Source organism: Gallus gallus, chromosome 2 (assembly GCF_016699485.2).
Source record: "Gallus gallus isolate bGalGal1 chromosome 2, bGalGal1.mat.broiler.GRCg7b, whole genome shotgun sequence".
In the NCBI taxonomy this organism is placed as follows: domain Eukaryota; kingdom Metazoa; phylum Chordata; class Aves; order Galliformes; family Phasianidae; genus Gallus; species Gallus gallus.
This window is the reverse complement of record NC_052533.1, coordinates 57,517,529-57,538,854: the sequence shown is the minus strand read 5'-3', so window position 1 is coordinate 57,538,854 and position 21,326 is coordinate 57,517,529. Positions and strand designations below refer to the sequence as shown.

The window sequence follows — 21,326 nt, the reverse complement described above, 5'->3', positions numbered from 1 at the left end:
ACTGTAACCTTCTGAAAGAAAAGCACAGCAAGGCTGTGGCTGAAATACAAGTATCAGCACAGATAGACTGCAGTGCTTACATCTCCCCGAGACTAAAATACCTGTCCAGCCCTTACGATGCATGGAGCTCTCCTATATGGGATTTGTTTTAGTACACTAAGCAGTAGTGGGAAGCAGTAGTGGGTAGAGGAGACTGCCTCACTGGCAGTCAGGCTTCTCACATCTCTCACGTCCTTCCCACATCTCTTCCTAGCAAAATCCCTCTCGCTGTAAGAGGAGAGTAATTCAGAGATCACTTGATGAGAATGAGTATGTACAAATCTATGGGGTGTTCTAGGGTCCTAAAGGAAGTGGCTGATGTGGCTGCAAAGCCACTTTCCATCATATTTGAAAAGTCATGGCTGTCAGGCAAAGTCCCCAGTGACTGGAAAAAAGGAACATCACATACATTTTCAAGAAAGGGAGAAAGGTAGATCAAGGGAACTACAGGCTGGTGAGCCTCCTGTCTGTGTCTGGGAAGATCATGCAGCAGCACATCCTCTTGGAAGCTATCTTAAGGCACACTTGAGACGAGGAGATGACCTGAGGCAGCCAGCATGGCTTCATCAAGGGCAGATTGTGCCTCATCAATCTGGTGGCCTTCTATGATGGAGTGATGGCATTAATGGACAAAGGAAGGGCAACAGATGTTGTCTGTGTGGAGTTCTGAAAAGACTTTGACATGGTCCCACAGCACATCCTTATCTCTAAATTGGAGAGCTAAGGATTTAAAGGCTAGACTATCTGGTGGATAAAGAATTGGCTGGATGGTCACAGTTAAAGGGTTGTTGTCAATTGCTCTATGTCCAAGTGGAGGTTGGTAATGAGTGGTAATGGGACCCCCGGTGGTCCATTTCAGGACCAGTGCTCTTCAACATCTTTATCAATGACATAGATAATGGGATAGAGTGTACCCTCAGCAAGTCTACTGACAACACCAAGCTGAGTGGTGCAGTTGACACAATAGAAGGAAGGGATGTCACCACAAGGGACCAGCACACACTTGAAAAGTGGGCCTACATGAACCTAATGAAGTTCAACAAGGCCAAGTGCAAGGTACTGCACCTGTGTCAGGGCAATCCCAGATGTGTACGCAATGGGAGAAGAACACACTGAGAGCAGCCCTGTGGAGAAGGGTGTGAGTGTCCTGGTGGACAAGAAGTGGGACATCAGCCAACAGCGTGTGCCTGCAGTCTGCAGGGCTAACTGTATCCCTCATCAAAAGAGGGGGAGCCAGCAGGGCAAAGGATATGATTGTTCCCACCTACTCTGCCCTTGTGAGGCCTCATCTGGAGTACTGTGTCCAGGTATGATGCCCCCAGCACTAGAAAGACACAAAGTTGTTTGAGCAAGTCCACTGTGAGACCTCATTGTGGTCTTCCAGTACTTAAAGGAGTTTATAATTAGGAGGGAGACAGACATTTTACATGGTCTGATAGTGAAGGACAAGGTGGAATGATTTTAAACTAAAATAAAGGAGATTTACTTTAGATGCCAGAGAGAAAATTTTCCCTCAGAGGATGATGAGGCATTGGAACAGGTTGCCCAGAGAAGCTGTGAATGCCCTGGAGGTGTTCAAGGCCAGGCTGAATGGTGTCCTGGGCAGCCTCACCTAGTACCTAGTTTAGTGGGTGTGAAGCTTGCACATGGTAGGGGGGGGGTTGAAACTAGATCATTTTTAAGGTTCCTATGAACCCAAGCCATTCTACGATTCTATAACTAATTAAATATACACAAACATGTTCCAAAAGGGGAAGGATGAGAAAGTAGATTCATTTCAATAAATATCCTAAAACCCATATACAGTTAAAACTTGGCTTCTAAAGAAAGCAAATCAGACAATTTATATTTCTTCTGTTGGAGGACAGGGGAAAAACACAGAAAAAAAAACTTACACTAACCCTTTTTAGCCCATTTCTGCCTATCCCACCTCTATGATACCTGAGACCACACTCAGGTCTCCACAGAAATGCAGGGATGGGCACAGGTTCTCAGCATGGTACAAATAACTTCACAGACTTTTGCTATAGAAACAAGAAGTCAAATGTATGAGACCATGCAATCATGGGAGGATTCAAATCATGAGCATACCATGTTGCTGCACTTGTTGCCTGCTGATTCCTTTCAACCTAGCTAGTTCTTCCAACTTTTGCCCATCTCCATTAACAAGAGATGCACAAAAGCCAGTGTTCAACCCAACCAATCTTTTGCATCAGAATTCTATGAAAGAGTGGAGAAAGCTCCAGAAATTCTTCACTACGTTATTCCTCGTTATAGGGGTGAGGTATGTTCTGTCTGTACCCGTTCTGATCCGCCCCCTTGTGATCTCTACACTGTTCTACCCTTCTCCATTAATGGATTTTCCACCATCAGATTAAAATAAATCATAGGATCACAGAATTTTAGGGGTTGAAAGGGATCTCCAGAGATCATTGAGTCCAACCCCCAAAAAAACAACTACCAACCTACCAAAACAAACAAACAAAAAAATACCAAGGAAAAACAAAGCCAAAGCCTTGTCCAAAGTGCTGCCAAGGAGAATGTTTTCTGCATTACAACATATTTTTCTAGCTCAGCCTAAGGCTTCTAACATGTCAGTAAAGAACCCATAGAAACATGTGGCATCATTGCCATACACTGCCACAGATGCCTATGCCCCCACAAGTGAGGCTTGCATACAAAAGCCAGACCTTCTGTGTGCGATTTCAAGAACAGTATTGGGAACATGGCCTTAAAGCCTAACAAACTCAAGGAAAAGACGTTATTCAGACTGTAAACAAGAACAGCAACATCAGAACTCAAACGTTTTATGCCTATACATCTAGCCATTGAATAACTAGAGGAAAAAGTAAAACAACTCAACCTTAGAACCGACTGCCAAGACTGTGAAGATAAGTACTGAACCTTCTGCTCTACATATGGTACTTCGTCATAAGCCTTTCACTACACAAATGCCTGTCATGTTCTGTAAGTGAGCACTGAGTCTGACAGATTCAAACTTAGCTAAGAGTTTGGTCTTAAAAGGGCCACAGCTCTTTAAAAGTGCAAAACAAAAGGTTGTTTGGGATGCTTAAAAGGCACATGACCCTACATTCTCAGTGCCTCTCTGGTATGGGCTGGACGTGGTGGACCCCAAAGAAAGCAGAAGTGCCTCTGTCATTAAAGAAGTCACCTAAGGTTGGACTTCCCTGCAGGCACCATACTGAGCTCACCATACACATGTAAATACAGAGAACATTGCATCCTACAACACAAAGATGCATCACATCACTTTACAGCTAAGTGCAACTAGTAAATTGTAAGTATCCTTTAAAAGCAAAGGTATTTTCATCTGATGATCACTACACTAGAAAAGGTAGTCACAGAGCACAGTCAGAAAAACACAATGCGTAACAAATGTTCCCTCTCTGTGTTCCTGACCTAAACTGACAATGGAGCCTGCAGTAACATATTGCTCTCTACAGCGGTAATGGAAATTCTGTATATTGGTTTTTGCTGTTTTAAGTCAGTTTCATAATCACATGGCTCTTCTGAGAAAAAGACAGGAGGACAGGACATAAATTTGTATGTATCTCGATTACCATCTATTGTTAGTAGCATAATAACCCTAGCTAATTTTGTAGCAGTATAATACAAGAAAAATGTCCTTTCTAATTTCAGATAAACATCAGCATGGAACGTGCAAGAAATACAATGTGTTTTTCCATGTTTCTATAGCAGTAACAACAGAAGTTAGCTGACTATATATTTTCTTCTCCCTTTCTTCCAACTGCTCTAGAAATTTATCCTTTCACCTGCAATTAGTTGATATTTTAGGAAGCTTCTGATTTAGAAAATCAGAGGTTAGTCAACATGTTTTAGACGTGTTGGACCAGTGTGTTCTATGCTTTTACCCTCATTCAGTTATCTGTCTTTGGAGCTGTAGTTGAAGGAAACACCATTTCTGATTGATCCATTCATAAGGGTTTTAGGATTCTCTCTTTCAATCCTTTCTCGGCTGAAGATAGTGTCCTGATCACTGTCGAACTCTGATTCAGAAACCATCAGGCTGGAGTTGTGTTCTGTACTTCTGTGTTTTATGCCTACAAATTACAAGCAAAACAAGCAAAACCAACAACAACACCAAGTAAGCTCATTAGAAACATTTCACTTTTGATAGCTTAATCATCCTGTACTCTGCTACGGTAGGAAAAAACAATTGAAAGCACTCTCTGAAACCCATCATAAAAGCCTGCACCACTGCCACCATTCATACAAAAAACTGGTTTAGGAGGTATAAAATACAATCAGGTGGATACAGTTTTGACCTCACTGCAGCCCCAATGGTTTATGGCCCCAGAAAGTGAACATATTCATTTAAATTAGAAACAATTAAGTGATCTTAGTACACAGTGACCCCCTTCTAATAATCTGAATCTGGAAATTTGTCTGTCTGCTCAACTATCTGATTAAAGTGACTGGTAAAGAGAGGTCATATTTTCTACAGAAATGTTACATTTTTCTTATTACAAAAGCTATTTCTCACAATGATTTTATTTCCTCAGATTCTAATATTTTCCCTGCTAAAAACTGAAATAAGGTAAATTAAAATATATGTGCACAGGGGTTAGCAGCTGGAGTACCTGGTGCTTAACAAGGCACTTATGGTCCCGAAGGGAACTGTCACTCACCAATAAAATCAGCTCTAAATTATGAAGTGTGTGTGTGTGAAGGAAAGGAGGTTACATGGAAGAAAGTCTGAGGGACAATCAGATGCTCTAAATTACATTATTACATTAATGAAGAAGCTTGGAACTTTGTCTGATCCCAAGGCACTGTGAAAGGAATGAAGTTACTCTTGTCCAACCATTTCTCCATCTATGCTTGCCTGTCATCCCCAGACAACTCCAGCTTCTGTGCTCCTCTGGGCTGTAGATATCAATTTAAAACCACTAACTGTAAGCTTGGTGGATGAGTTCAGCTTAAAGATATACTGCTTAAAGAAGTCCCAAAGAAAGAGATAGCTCTTACCATATTTGGGTCGTAGCTCCATTCTCTCCTGCTCATCTATGTTATCAAGGATGGTATATTTTGTTTTCTTTCTTATCTTAGTCCTCTTTCTGCTAAAAAGGAAGTTACCACAAAGATATTTAGTTCTCACATAAATCCGCTTAACTCTTCTCACATAGCTACGTACCCTATATTTAAGAACCTCCATTCAAGAGGAGTTGTTCCAGTTTATACCTCTAAAAAGCAGCTGCACAATCTGGACTAGAGAGTAGAATTTATTTGCTCTGTCTTACATATAAAGATGATGAAATCAAGAAAGGCTGACCTTACTTCCTAGCCCACAGAGCTTCAGTTTTTTCAATTTCAACACATTAGCTAGATGCAAGATAGACATATTAATTACTTCCCAAATAAAATTTCTGAAAGAATTGCTTAGTTCCTAAACTAAATTGTTTAGGTGTTTGTTTATTTGGTTGGTTGTTTTAAAACTAAGAGAGTTTAAGTAGAGCTTGTCTGGTTATATTTACAGAGAAGACTAGTCAAAACCAAAGAACAGCTCCCTCATTCAAATGCAGGGACAAAGCTCTATTGGTCTGTAGCCAAAAATTGACCTAGTTTTTCCTCATCCTTCTCCAGCATTCACTCCTACACTGTTGCAAATCCTCACCTTAAGTTTCAGATGTTTGTGTGAGGACAAAAGCAAGGAAGCAGCTGAACTCCACGAACACTCTTTCTTAGCAAATCGACACAAGTCTTTAAGGCCACATCCCACACTTACATAAGACACACTTCTATTTAAACCTTTTCTACTAAATAGCACTGTTCCTTCAACCATCAAAAGAAAGCAATACCAACACCTGTGCATTTCAAACAGCATCCCTTACACACTGAAAAGATACCCTAAATAAAGTTAAAAATCCAGGAAGATTTTGATAATGTCTCATTTTGGTAAACCTTTAACATCTCTTTGCTGTGCTTTTTCATGCAGCAGCAAAAAATCTAGTTACAGAATTTGAACAGACTTCTGTTTCTAACAATTCATTAATGGCTCACTAGGAAAGACAAGACAGGTAAGATGCTGGGGAGCACAGAGGGGAATAAAACACAGTGGTTGGTAAAACTGTTTAAGGAAAGAAACAGCAAAGAGTCTGAGAGACAGATTCTTGGAGAACTCCTTGCCTGCCAACCAGATAGCAATCATGTCTACTTTTCCTGTCAAAGACAGGATGAGAGTAGCTCCATTTGCATGCCCTATCTCAGTGACCTTCATGATGTGCCTCTCTCTTTTTTTTTTTTTTTTTAGCATGAAGTAGATGGAGGACTCAATGTGACAAGATCATGAAAATCTGCAGTACATACTCAGCATTTTGACATAAATAAACTCTTAATTTAAAGGATATTCCAGCACTGGCTTTTTGTTTTTCAAAATACAGAAGAATGCACAGAGCCACAGACAGATATTTCTCTTTTTCTTTTCTTTTCTTTCTTTCTCTTTTTTCCTTTTTTTTTGTCTTTTTCTCTCTTTCTTTCTTTTTCTTTTTCTTTTTTTTTTCAAAAAAGGAAAGCACAGATATACAGAAACTACTAGAGAGGAAGCTTTATTTGTAAGGAGCGGAGTGGTTTAGTGCTAAGGACTGGACTAAACTATGGCAGCTGTGTGCAGTTGTTGCTTATATCCCAACTAAAAAGTAACACAAATCATGTACCTTTTACAGAAGCAGATGCAGAACCAGGCAAGCCCTATCATGACCACAATCGTAATAAAAGCAGACAGAGTCACATAGAGTATACTCCACTCTGAAAAAAGAAACATATCAGTGCTTTGTAAAGTAATATGCGTAGGACAATTTCTAATACCTTTCTATTAATTTCTATTAATAATCCTGGGCAATGGGAGGTGCCAACAGTAGTATAGGAGAAATTAGCACCTTTGTATCATCTCAGAAGAATGTATTGTTAAAGTTCCAAACTGAAAATGCACGTTTTCAAAACCTTTTCTCTACCCTACCCCTTTTACTATTGCAAAATAGTCAAAATTCAAATAAAAGCTGGAATTAAAGAGGATACTGTAACCAACTCAGTCCTCATTCTCTAATTCAAACACAGTTGTACCCTGTGTCTGGCATTTTAGCAATGCTTTAAGAGAACAACTGATCAGTGACAGATCCTTCTACTTGTATATTTCGATTTTTAAATTTTCAGTTGGTCAATTACCAAACACTACTAACAGATACCTGGCCCACAGTTACTTTACGGCTTGTAGCAAATGCCATGTGCTTCCTACCAATTCTTACAGCATTACTTTTTGGGTTGACATTTAAGCACCACTTCTCCCAAGTTCAAGACTAGTGCATCCCTAAGAGTAAGAAATCAGGCAAAAGTGGCCGGAGACCTCTGTGGATGAGCAAGGAACTCATGGAAAAACTCAAAGGGAAGAATAAAGTTTATGAAACTTAGAAAAAGGGCCTGGTCACTTGGGAGGAATACAGGAACACTGTTAGGGCCTGCAGAGATGTAATGAAGAAGCCTAAGGACCACCTGGAATTAAATCAGACAAAGGAGGTCAAGGACAGCAAGAAAGGCTTTTTCAAGTATGTCAACAGCAACAAGGAAAGGCTGAGATATCTGGGACTTTTCAGCTTGGTTGAGAGGTTGAGAAGGGATCTCACTGCTGTTTAAAATACCTAAAGTGCAGGAGTTAAATGGATGAGGCCACACTCTTTTCAGTGGTGTGCAGTGACAAAACAAGAGGCAACAGGTAAAAACTGCAAAACAGGAAGTTCCATACAAATATAAGGAAGAACTTCTTCATTGTGAAGGTGACAGAGCACTAGAACAGCCATCAAAAGAGGCTGTGGAGTCTCCTTCTCTGGAGATATCCATAACCCACCTGGACACTTTCCTGTGCAGCTTACTCCACGTAACCTGCCTTAGTAGTGTATGGGAACTGTTAGGTCACAGCCTGAACCAATGATTGAGCACCCAGTAAAGAGGCATGGCCAGTCCTGGGAGCACAGGTAAAGACAATTCACCTGTGAGACTGGAAGGGGTAGACCCTGGGTCCAGTTCTCTCTAGCCTCATATAAGGGCTGGCAGCCAAGAGGGAAGTATCTCTCTACTTGGGAGACTGCTTTCTTTGGGGAGTTTTCCAGTGAGCCCTTAACTTCAGAGTGGGGTAAGATATTCCTTTTTTTAATATCAGATTGTGACTAATACCTTTCTCACATTATCTGAAAACAGGTCAGGGGCAACTACATGCCTCTATTTCATATCATACAGTAGGGAGGTTAGACTTGATAATCCCCAGAGGTCCCTTCCAGCCTAGAAGATTCTGTAATACTTGAAGTCTAGTGCATTGCTCAGCAAAATGTCTCTAAGACTTCAGAGTACTAAAAGTTCAGCTTTTATTACACTATGTAAAATACCTATTGAGTTAAATTAAAACTGCTTTATCTACTTTAGATAGGGGGTCCCTATGTAATAATTAATTGGCTTACTTGATTTGTTAGGTATGCCATGGAATACAGATGTGATTAAAATGATGAAACTAGATTGTATTTCCTAGGTGCAACAGGTAAAAAGTGAGGGGAAAAAAATAATGTAATTAACCAGTTTAAGAAGTTAAAGATTAATAGATGACTATATTGCTTAGTCCAGAACACCAGTGTTTGCTTTCCTTAGGTCAGGTTGCAGTTCTGGCATGGAAGCATCAAACAGTAACTCAGAAAATTTAAGTTGCTCTCTTTTTCAGCTTTGCAAAAATCTGATGAATACACCTCAGAGCTTTGCAATACATGCAATATCAAACAAACCTGACACATGGCCCCAAATTTACTCAAATTCTCCCCCAACTAATTAAAATTTTTACACTTCCTACTTAGTGATACTTTTATAATTCTGTTTCTAAAATATTTAAAATGCTTAAAATAAGGACTACTATTTATAAGTCTTTATTATTTCAAGACACAAGTCTTGAATATCTGAAATATCTTGAATCTTAAATATCTTGAAATATCTGAAGATATTTCTTCAAATGGAAGTATATTGGCAGGCTGGACAACAAAGGGACTGTTCTAACATCTATGTTCCAGCCATCTACCTTCTATTCTGTTAGCAAATAATAATAATCTCATAAAAAAGGAAAATGATCATTGGAATACATCCTGTAACACTCAAACTCACCACAGTTACTCTCGCCATCATTTAGATAACGATTAATTAAGTTTTCCATCCACAGCTGGTAGCAAATACAGCGCTTTGTTATAGGGTCACAATGTCCATGTCCAGAGCATTTTAAAAGACATGCTAAGAACAGTAACAAACGTAAGTTAGCTGTATAAATAGACAACTTGCAATGCATTCTCTTACTGTGAGACTAGATTGGTGGTAAAGCATCGAATTCATAACGTTTCGGTATTTATTTCCCTTGTCTTTGATGTTGTGTATTAAACAGGTGTATGTTTTTAAAGTACCTGAGATCTCAGGAATGCTAGTATTACTAAGTATTATAAGACAATCATCACACCACCAAAGTGCAATTCAGTATTTCATAACTGAATTGCAGGATCTGAGGTCAGAACACTTATATATCATATACTTACAGTGGAATCCGTTGCTACACCAACATGTCACATTCGAATAAAATAAAGGTATTCCTCTTAAACTTACAGTGGCAGATTTGCTATGTGCAGATATTAACATTAAGCAATATTTTCAAGTGATACCTATACATTCTGCTAATCCAAGTGTATTTACAATAAAACAACAGTCCTTTTCAACACATGAGCAAAATCAGGATTTACTACAGAACTTATGACTGTTTTTAGTGCTATAGTGGCATACTCTGTTTGCATTTGGATTGTTATCTTCTGATTTTTAAATAATGGAGGAAGTCATATCCATAAATATGAGTGTCATAAAGGAGTCAAGTTACTAGCACAGTTTAATGTCAGGCTAGGTTTTGAAGCTCAAGCAAAAGTTCACTACCCCTAGGACCCACTTATGATGCAAATATAATCTCCTTAGAAGACAACGTGAACACAGTGATGAGCTGACCATTTTGCCCACTACAGACAGATAAAATCTGCATTATAAGCCTATTACTGAACACTAAAAGCCTTGAAGAGATGTGGAACATTCTATAGTATGGCTATAGTAAGCTTTGCTCATCTCCCAACAAAAGATTATATGAGTAGTGAATCTTTCTCCTCATTTCCCAGGTCTCCCTAATCTATGTCAGATAAGGCTTTATCTATAACAGCAGGCAAAAGCACATCTTTTAAAAGAACATAAGTAATTGGTCCTGGTTTAACACATATGAGCATGCATTTTAAGCATTATCCTCAATGTCATCTTTCAAAAGAAAAACCCCAGACACCAGATGGTAAACGTACCAGCTGTGTCAACCCGCAGGACTTTAAAAAGCAGAAAGTCAGCCTTCTCTTTCAGAAGCTGCACATGCAGAGCTCGAGACACATCTGATGCCTTGATCACCTTGGAAGGATGCCCATTCTGCACGTAAAACACAACTGCAGTGCTGTAGAAAGAATAGTACAGGTTAGGACTACTGTCTAAGATTACTTTTGTCAGGTATTCAGTTGACAGCCTTCTGTTTCCCTTGTTTCTGAAAAGCAAATATCACTACTGATACAGATGAGGGAACTCTGTCTATACATCAGCCAGCTCTATCCAAATATCATGGCAACTGTATTTTATTCTGAGCCAGAAGTACCAGTAGGCTCTTCAGTTTCTTCACAGAGGAAGAGTGAGAACAAGAAAGGTCTTCCTGATGCTCACTTTAAGAGAAGAATGAACTCAATGTCTGCTTTCACTCCATCACAAAGCATCCTGAAGCAGTCAGAGGAGATCTAGAAAATTAAAGAAGTGTTGGTAGTATTACATCATCCAACATCATGTGCTTCAGGAAACATCTTCAGTTGTAAAGCAGTAGTTGGAAGCTGCAGGTACTCAACATAGAATCTTTAAGGCAGGAAAAGAAAACTGAAGTTCATTTAGTCCAACCATCAACCCATCACAACCATGCCTGCTAACCGGGACACACCATGGTCATGTCACTCAGCGCCACATCCACCTTCTCTTGAAAACCTCCAGATGTGGTGACTTCCAACACTTTCCTGGGCATCCTGTCCCAATACCTCATGATTCTTTCTAAAAAAAAAAAATTTCCTAATATTCAACTTGAACTTAAAGGTAGTGTAGCCATAGATAGTGGATTTTCTTTTCCTTTTTTAATGTTAAGAGGTTCCCAGAGAGGTGAATAGATACTAGAATCGATTTTATATCACCAAGCAGTTAACAAGAAGTAATTTAGAGTAAGGTGTCAACAGGTTTTTAACAATTCATGCTGCATATGGCCACTTCCACCCCTCTACTCCAAATAGAAAAGATATTTACTTTGGAGTAGAATACTCTATGTAGAATACTGCAAAATCTGCTGATTTCTCTGTGAAAAAAAGGATTTTTTGTTTTCAGTTACCTGGAGAAACGTATATAAAGTACTTAAAAGTATCAGAAGCTTAGAGAGGAAAAAAAGGGAAACAAAGTAAGCATGATCGGATACAGCTGGAAACTTATTTCGAAATACAGTAGTTGCTTCACTGTGAGAAGATCTGTCCATCTTATTCCAGCCAGCATTTGAGAAAAATAATAACTCTACATGGAACAGAGACACTGAAATACTGCATGAAGATTCTTTGAAGGAATAAGAGGTAATTAAGGGAATAAAAATGATAACCTATGCAGAGGATTTTTTTTTTAAATAGAGTATTTAAAAACCAAACTCTCAAAGAGCTCACTTCACCAATTTCCTACCACAACAGAGGAAACTCACTTCTTAAAGTATATACAGTAGCATCTTTGATAACATTTTCTACATTATTTTGCAACTAACTATGAGCTGTGAAAGACTTGATGAAAATCATAAATCTTCCTGGCACAGCAGGGCATCTTTGTACCTTATATCTGAGAATGCTTGTATCTTCTGAACTTTGATATCTGAATCCAAGACATTCAGCAATACAGCTAGTTGTCTCACCAGTGTGTCCTTCTGCTGTTCACTCAGCTGTCCCACCTCAACTTGCAGAATCAGCTCCACCAGACCACTCTTTTTGGGATCTAACAGAAGAAGGACATGGTATACTATCAGAGCCTGGAAAATATTTCAGTACTGAATGAAGACAACATGTGGTATTGCTATTATCAATACTGTATTTTCCTGCATAAGACCAACATCACTTATAACCCACCCCTTTTGTGTTCCTACAAAAGCACTTAGCCTACTTTTTCACATTACCTCTGAAATAAATCTGGTAGGTCCTAAGATAACAATCCACCCTTTATCAGTTCGGGAAAAAACACTTCAGTGTGTATTTCAACATTAGCACATCTCTGTGCAGAATAACAACATCTGTTTCCCTTAATGCTGCCACATGAAGGTCTGAAATAAGTGCTAGGTGAATCTAACTTTTAAGTTCCCTGCTAGTGATCTACTACTGGCTACCAGTGAGGAAAAGGGATGCAGAGACAGACTCACAGGGTAGTATCCAAGACTCAGTGAATGAGCCTAAATGAGGACGGTCAGATTCAGAAATACCAAAATATTTCTCTTCAAACATGAGACATATATTCAAACAATATTTGCATTTCTAGAGTGTTTTGCAAGCAAAACAAGCTTCACAGACATGCAGTGATACTTTTGAGCAAATTATCACGTGACTCCCCCCTCTTCCCAGTGGGATGGGAGAGAGAATTAAAAAAAAGTAGAACTTGTGGGTTGAGACAAAACTGTTTACTAAGACAGAAAAAGAAAAGGAAAATAGTCATGATGGTATATATATATAAAAATGTATATAACAAGTGATGCACAAGCAATTGCTCACCAGCACCGTCTGAGCAGTGGAAGAGAGCAAGATGCAGTCCCACTCTCTACAAAACTTCTGCTTGATGTCATGTGTTATGGAATATCACTTTGGCCCATTTAAGTCAGCTGTCCTAATTCTACTCCCTCCCAGCTCCTTGGGCCCTTTGCTGTGAACAGCCTTGGCTTAGCAGGCAACTATAAACATCATTGTGTTATTAATGTTATTTTTCTCCTAGAATCCAAACACAGCATCATAGCAGACACTCCAAATAAAGCAATTCTGTCTCAGCTGAAACAAAGACAGTAAGATGTGTAATTTTCATATATTTATCTACTAAAACAGCAATGCTGCAATTGGTGGGAAAGAACTCCGACATGCGTTGTTCATCACACACAATGCCAATTGAGAGAAGTGCAGTAAGATGGTAGAAAGAGAGACTCATTTGTGTTTTAGCCTGACAAAATCTTGTCAACAGTGGAAGAGAAAAGGAGAACAAAGATGAGGTATTCACAACGTATCGATGACCTTTTAATTGTCATACCAGGCCGCACTTCAACAGTAGCAGAGTCAATATCTGAATCTCCTTTGGCATCTGTCACTTTCAAGTGAAAAATATAGATTCCTTCCACCAGATTAGTTAGCTGCAATACTGCTTCATGGTCTGAGCCATGGATCACATCCTGCAAAAACAGGTACCAGGATGATTACACCCCCAGATAAAATTGCAGATACGAATATCAACTCAGGCATCTGATATGACAGTGTGAGTTAATAAGGATCTCTGCACACAGTACAGATTATTTTCATTAAATCAAAACACAAAAAACAGAACAAAAAAAGACCTCAGATAGACCAGCTGACATCCTCAAGTCCCCACCTACCTGAAAACCTGAGACAGTCACATTACTATTCCTCAATTTTACTCTAGTATCAGTTCTGCTTTCTTATATACTATTTCCCCCCCTTGAACTTTATGAATTTCCAACATTTCTGCCAGCTGTAACTTAAATCTCTCCAGTCCTACTCATATACTTACGTAATTGCTTCTAGAAGCTTTGCTATCATTTTACCTTCTCCTCTCTCAGTTCTTACCAATTTGCATTACTGAAAATGACACAAGCTACTTGAAGCAAAGCATTAGAGAGAGCTGAGGAGATAAATCAGGTGTAGATAGCAACCTTTATTGCATCTCATGAGTCATACCGTCTTGCTCTTCTGCAGTGAAGCAACACACACAAGAGCTGAATTTGAGTCCAGTTAAAACCTTCAAAAAACTTACCCCGGCTGCCGGGCTTTGACCATCCCGAATCCACAAATATGACACAATCCCCTGGTCGTCAGCAGATCTTGAGCCATCCAAGGTAACAGAGTTATTGGGAAGTACCAGAACATGCTTCCCACCAGCATGTGCCCGGGGTGGACTATTGTTTTCTAGCCATAAATGTAGCAGAGAAGAATTTACTTTCAAATCATGCAAGATGTGACATACCATTGCCAATACACCCACACTTCAGTTCTCTACCCTGATGATCACAGGCACTAACAAGAGAATCTGGTATCAAAGGGACAGGAAAAGGATGACCAGGTATACAGAATTTGGCTCTGGAATTACAATAATCTGACAAAAGCAGATCTGCACCCTGAGTAGAATACTGACAAGAAATATTATCCAAAAATATATTTTAAAGCACTGTGGGTCACTCTATTCATAGTCCCACAGTAACTTCTGCATCTGATCACCTAAGTCAAGTGAAAGTTTTCAACCTGCCTTAGAAACATAGCCCAGCATGAGAGCACTATGCTGGGCTCTTATCTCCTTGAGAAACCATTGCTCTTCACTCATAATAGAAGCTTGTGTGAAATCGTGCTTTTTCATATCTGTATTTAAGCAAAGTGTATCCAATAGTAACTACAGATCCTGAATGCTTTTTGCTCACTGCTAGCAGTGAAATTATAACGTGAACTGTAAGTATGGCCAAAATCACCAGATAAGCATGAAAACATTTTCTTTCCAGAAGCCAGACATCACTGACCTCTGTGTAGAACACAACTGATAAGACAGAGCTCTGGAAAGCTGTGAATGAAATGCCTCACTGGTCTGACTATTAGCTGGAGAGAGAGGGGGAGAGAGAGGGTGGGGTGGGGGGCAGGGAGAGAAGAAAAAGCAGGAAGTGATTTTAGTAGTTACTTGCAATACTCCTTTATTACAAAATGGCAGTTACTCTTCTTGAATCCCTTGAAAGATGACAACAAACACATTAGCATTCCTGTTCTGAGTTTCTTTATGTTGTCAGTGACTAAACTAACTGGTGAGTTGCCTCCTGCATCCTAAGCAGCAGCAACTAGGCTTACCTTCCTTCACAGTAATAGACAGCATACATGTATTGCTTAACCCCTGCTGGTCTTTTACTGTCAGTCTGAAGCGATAGGTGCCAACCTGAAGACCAGACACAGTCGCTATTGCTTTGTCACCATTTTCCATCTGCACGTAGCTTGGCCCACTGAAACAAAACACCTCATAAAAATAATTTGTCAAAGCCAGACAAAATTCTCTCAAAGTAGCATCACTCATATCATTTGCTGTTACGGATATTGGGGTTCTACCACTTCTACAAGCATTGATAACAAGAAATTATGACAATGAGTTTAGATTAGAGAGTTCATAACTACATATTTTTCAAGACATTCAAAACACTCGAGCTATAGATATGCCATCATTACAACAGCAGAAAATGCACCCCAGTTCAGACTCCTTGCTCAACTATTGTACAGGAGCATATGCAAATGCTGCTGGTCTAAAAGCCACTTGAACATATACTGAGTGTCAACAAATTTATTTCTGTACCGTGGATAGGACAGCTGCACAAATTAATACCTTTGTTCTTTCATTAGGGATCAATTAGCTTTGCATTTGAGCATACAATTACAAGCTTCTCTACAGCATTTTTAATCACTATTCAAGAGTGCTTCAGTCATTTCTAATGAAAGCTCCAGCTAAATGGATTATATTTTTCCTTTGTTATCCAACAAATAGAAGAGACTATGAAAGCACTGACAGGAAAAATTACACATTACAGGAGAGTACCTAAGCCTGTTGCTCTCCTTAATGGAAGATAAGAGAGTTCCTGCAATTTCCTCATAAAATAACTTTGTGACTCCAGGTTTCAAGATGACACAGAATACAACATAAGCAGGCCAAGATGAATTTAAAACTCTTATCTCTCATCCTATTACCACCTAAGAAGGAAAACTCTCAAAGCAGTGTTCAAACAGTGCTTCACCCAACAGTATTAAGAGGCTCTGGAACTCAAATAATTTCACCTTTTTCTCTCCCTTTTTTTTTTTTTCCCTCTAAACTGTAGATTAGTAATACATCCCCTTAGATACCTGATTACCTGATATTTTCCCAATGATAGAGGACAATGCCTTGGTCATCTTGGCTTCTGCTTCCATCCAGTGTAGTACTTTCTACTGGGAACGTTAATTCCTTGTCAGGGCCAGCCACTGCTACTGGAGGACTGTTATTTTCTGTAAAAATAAGATTTAGTGTGTCACATTTGCTGGTTAGTCATTAGCAAAGACTGTCAATCAGCAAGAAGATTTTACACAGAATATAAAATTAGAAGCCTGCCGGGTGGCTCAAAAGCATGAACCAGAGAATCAGAGAACCACACAGTGGTTGAAGTTGGAAGGGATCTCTGGGTTCACCTGGTCCAACCCCTGCTCAAGCAGGGAAACCCAGAGCAGGAGGCTTTTGAAGATCTCCAAGAGGAGACTCCACAGCCTGTTTAGACAACCTGCACCAGTGCTCCATCACCCACACAGCACACAGGTGTTCCGGGTGTTCAGAGGGAACCTCTTGTGTTCCAGTTTATGCCCACTGTCTTGGCACTGGATGCCACTGAAGAGTATGACTCCACCTTCTCTGCAACATCCCTTTGGGTATATATGCCAGTAAGATCCCCTTCTGCTCTCCCCTCATCTACCAGGTTGGTATTTTGATAATAGAAGCTTATCTGGTTGATTAGGCATTACTTCCTCTTGGTAAACCTGAGTTGACTGCCTTGATGATTTTCTTGTCCTTCTTGTGCCTGGAAATAGTTTCTAGGATTAGCTGTTCTACCACCTTCCTAGGGATTGAATATAACATGCAGAAACCAGTAAAAAGTACATGGTGGGAAAGACCAGCTCTCCAATAAGTCAAATTCCACAGCAAGTTCTTCCCTTTTCAGTCACATCTGAAGGCACAGTAACACTCCATGAATTCTGTAGTCTGCTCAAGTACACTGTACAGAAGTGTTTTATGATAGGAGTGGTGTGGTATTGATCTGACTCCACCGCTGTGACTCTTTCAAAACCACCCACACAAATACTGGCCCAGAAGATACTGGCCCAGGTTTCCTGCTGCTCAAGGTCAGTGCAGTGCCACTAAGGCTAATTTTGAGCCTTTGAGGATTTGGTGAAAAAATATAATTTATTATTCTGTTTCCAAATGTTGCTGTGGCATGGTAAATCACCAACACTACTATTCCCCTGTATATTCATTTCCACTTTAACCTGAATTCAGCAATAGTTCCTTCCCACTTCAACACTGTCAGCAATCTAAAACACACCACCACATTGCAATTCACGTTCCTGGTTTCTTTGGTAAATGCCTATTGCAAAGTTTCCCTAAAAAGGGTCATCGACATTTAAGAGGAAATTCTTTACTCAGAGGGTGGTGAAGCACAGGAAGAGGTTGCCCAGAGAAGCTGTGGATGCCCCACTCCTGGAGGTGCTCAAGGACAGTTTCAATGGGGCTTTGGTCTAGTGGGAAGCATCCTGGCCCACAGCAGGGGAGGTGGAACTAGAGGTTCTTTAAGGTCCCTTCCAACCCAATACATTCTATGGTTCTAGAAGTAGCTGTAGAATGAGCATAATATTGCTCTGTAGTGTAATATGAGACCTTAAGATGAGCAGAAATGTCCACTTCAGATGTAAGAACCTGCAATATGCAAACATATTATTAAAAATTTGGAAAAAAAAAGTATTCTGTAGGCCTGGTGCATTTGCATCTACTCATCTTTCAGCTCCCAAATCTAATCAATTGTGTGAAAGAAGCAGCTTTTGAAACCCTCTGCTTGACATTTTTTCTTCTAGCAAAAGAATTCTAGTGAGAATTCAGATCACACCAGGATTCTTGAAGAACTGCAAAACAGTAAGAAATTGAGCAAATCACTGACTGACATGGTGAACAGCTTAGCAGGGTATTAAACTGAAAGCTACATTTTAGTTTTTAAAAGTACACTCAAATATGTCTGTGCATAGTACCGTATATAATCAGGCCAGTGGGAGCCTTCAGGATCACTGCCTGGATTTCCTGGAATTCTGCACTTGTTTTTTACTGTTTGTTTTGATAGAAAACAGAGGTGAAAGAGTCCTTGATGCAGGCACATCAGATGTTCAGACTGCCACCTGAATGGTGCAATATGGGGAGATGAGATATCTGATGACAGTGCTAAGGCATTCAGGCTGGTCCACCCTGAAGGACCCAGATGTGCCTGCAGTCAGTCAGCTTACCAGGCTGTACTATCAGAGTGACCTCAGCAGTGGACTGCTGCCTTGCTGAATCTGTGACTGTGAGCTGAAAGGTATAATCTCCTTCCTGCATTGCAGATAGCTGGAGGTATGGAGTCCGCACTCCCTACATGGCAGTGAGAGAGAGATGAGAAGAAGTACTCATGGAGTACAAAAATATATTAAGAAAGCAGATGTGGAAGAAAAGTAAAATATGTTTTAATTCAAAATAAGTACATGAGCAAAAGCACCTTGCAGACAAAGAGGATACTTAAAATTTGACGTACAGACAGATGTCATGTATTCAGTACTGCAACTGTCTATCAATCCAGAGATATATTTATCAACATCAGATCTTAATTTCTTAATTTTTAGTATAATTGCTGCATTATTTCTGAACAACAATAATTGTTAAGACACATGGGACATTAACAATGACATTGTTTAATCCAGTATTTATTTATAAAAATAATTAAATGCAAAAACAAGTCATTAAAAAAAAAAAAACAAGCAACATACTTGATTCCAGCCAGGTAGGCTTATGGAAAAAAAATTAAACTAGACAACTCTGTTCTGAGCATATACTTCCAGCAGTATTAGTTAATGCAGATATAAAAGCTCACAAAAAGATTAGACCCAACTATATGCCCTTTTGCTAACAAAATGACCATTTACATATCTCATGAGGGATCGTCCTTTCCATCTTCATCAATCAAAATTACAATTATCACAGTTATCCAGGGAAGTCTAATGTGAACTAAAGGATATGATACATGATTATCTGACCATCAGAGCTACTTGTTACTTTAACTATGGATACCATGTAATACACCTAAAACCAGAATCTTCAGACTTAGGGACATGACAAGGATTAATACACCTTGAAAAGAAATTGTAAAATGCTCTCACATTGCCATCAGTAAATACCTATAGGTATCTCAATCAGTCATTCTCCTCCAGTAGAGTTGCTTTGAGCTGTAACAGCTCTCAAAAGCTACAACCTCTGGATTCAAGAATGCTTTTGATAAATTGTTGGGTTTTTTTTCAGTAAATGAACAGAAATAAGTTATTAAGACCCTTCACAGTTTTGTAATTACTTCTACAATATATGCTGTCAACAATATAACTTATTTTCTAAAATGATCTATATGAAGTGATCTCTTTCCAGTTTGGAAGGCCTAAAGCATTTGCCTTTTTAACACAGAGAGCTCACATCTCTCATAGAAATGGCTTCTGAAGTTGAGCTGGAATCGTTATATTAATTACTTTAATCATCTAAACAGCTACAAGTACCTACACCTTAGTGAGTGCAGGTGCCCTGAAATTGTACTTGTATTGATTTGAGTTCTCAGATCTAAAAAACAAAAGACAAAAGATAAAATACATACGTAGCCATAAAAAATAAGAGTAAAATCAACTAGTATTCATAGGAAACCTGTGTTTTATTAAGGTTGAACAAAAAAAACACACCAGTGCGTCAGCAAGAAATTGCTGAAAGTCTTGTAAGTTTTCACTCAGAACATTAAGTTCTTGTTTGAGTCCTACTGCTTCCAGAAGGATGAACTGTTTAACAAAAACTTGAGCAAGTCTAATCTTCTCTCAAAAAAAAGTTTGCACCATGTCTAGCCCCTCAGAAGACACAAACCTATGGAGCTAGCTACAGGGCCCAAGATTAGGCAGAGGGAACTGAGATTTTTTCCAAACCACCAGAAAACAAACAATAGTAGGGAACAGAAATGGCCATAAGGAATGTAAAATAAATAATTAAATAAATAATATATATATTACAAGTAGTACTAGAGTCTAAAAAGCTGAACACAACAGAAAGGAACAGCAGCACTCTGGATATTTAAAAGCTTCTGAAAAATTACTTTTGTACGTTTCTCTTCATATTAAAAGCAAAGATGAAAGAACTTTCTAATACTACGCATGGAGAAATAGACATACCTGCATTGCGACAACCTTGTCTTTGCTTCTGGGACTGAGTGACCACTCATAGCTGACAATTTCATGGTCATCACTGCTCTGGTTTCCATTCAATGTGACGAAGTTTTGGGGCAAAGTGACTGCCTGGTTAGGTCCTGCATTTGCAATTGGTGGGTAATCCACTGGTTTATTGACACTCAGAGATGCAATTGTGGAGTTGGCTGCTCCATCTGAATCAATCACAGTGAGTCTACAATAGAAAAAAGCAATACTGGAAATGTGTTAGATCAGACCGCTGACAAGTCAGAAGCCAAAGATTCCCATTTTGCTGGCACTCAAAGAGAACAAAATCACTACCTAAAACAGAGCCACTGATATAATTTTTACGAACCTGTGCTGCAGGAAGACATAGCCTTCAACTAAGGTGGAAAGAAATTCAGAAGACTACTTTCAATCACAACTTGTAACCTGTTTTTTTTAAAAAATGAATATCTATTCTGGATCCCAGATGAAACCTCTTCCATGCAGTCAGTGGCAACTCTATCAATTCGTAGAGATTTTGCTATAAATTCTTTAAAAATGTACTCATTGAAAAACAGTGACTTCATTCATCTGCTACACAGCAGGACAATCCCTGCACACAAAACTACTGTGGATATTTAGAAGTTCTGCCTTATCATAGCACAGTAACAACTCATAACTTCATTTCTTAAACAAACTGCTACTAGTACTAATGGAGCTTATTATGATTTTGTAAAGACATATGATTTTTTAAGGAAATCTCAAGTCACAAAACTAAATGTAACATAGGGTTTAAACAATCATTACTGCCTTTCAGAAACACAATGGCAAATTATATAAAAGTGAGACACCTGAAAGTGATGACAGACTGCTTTCCATGGTGTGGGAACCTGGTACATCTTCAATTCACCCCTT

The 21,326-nt window shown here is 39.2% G+C and overlaps 1 protein-coding gene across 6 annotated transcripts in view; it reads right to left on the bottom strand.

The window, feature by feature from the left end:
- KIAA0319 (dyslexia-associated protein KIAA0319 homolog) overlaps positions 1–21,326 on the bottom strand; it is a 50,844-nt gene that overhangs the window by 2,473 nt on the left and 27,045 nt on the right. For 3 of the 6 annotated variants that reach the window (XM_426033.8, XM_025147640.3, XM_025147638.2), the window contains 12 exons: positions 20,412–20,640; positions 18,468–18,591; positions 16,304–16,436; positions 15,261–15,409; positions 14,188–14,339; positions 13,450–13,588; positions 12,003–12,162; positions 10,422–10,564; positions 9,211–9,333; positions 6,735–6,825; positions 5,050–5,141; positions 3,933–4,121 (listed from right to left, as the gene is read on the bottom strand). In XM_426033.8, coding sequence (XP_426033.5) covers positions 3,943–4,121; positions 5,050–5,141; positions 6,735–6,825; positions 9,211–9,333; positions 10,422–10,564; positions 12,003–12,162; positions 13,450–13,588; positions 14,188–14,339; positions 15,261–15,409; positions 16,304–16,436; positions 18,468–18,591; positions 20,412–20,640 — 1,714 coding nt within the window. In that variant the 3' untranslated portion in view covers positions 3,933–3,942. Of the gene's footprint in view, positions 1–3,932; positions 4,122–5,049; positions 5,142–6,734; positions 6,826–9,210; positions 9,334–10,421; positions 10,565–12,002; positions 12,163–13,433; positions 13,589–14,187; positions 14,340–15,260; positions 15,410–16,303; positions 16,437–18,467; positions 18,592–20,411; positions 20,641–21,326 lie in introns of those variants that run through there. The other 3 variants (XM_046933905.1, XM_040695414.2, XR_006937226.1) reach the window with 2 other exon arrangements.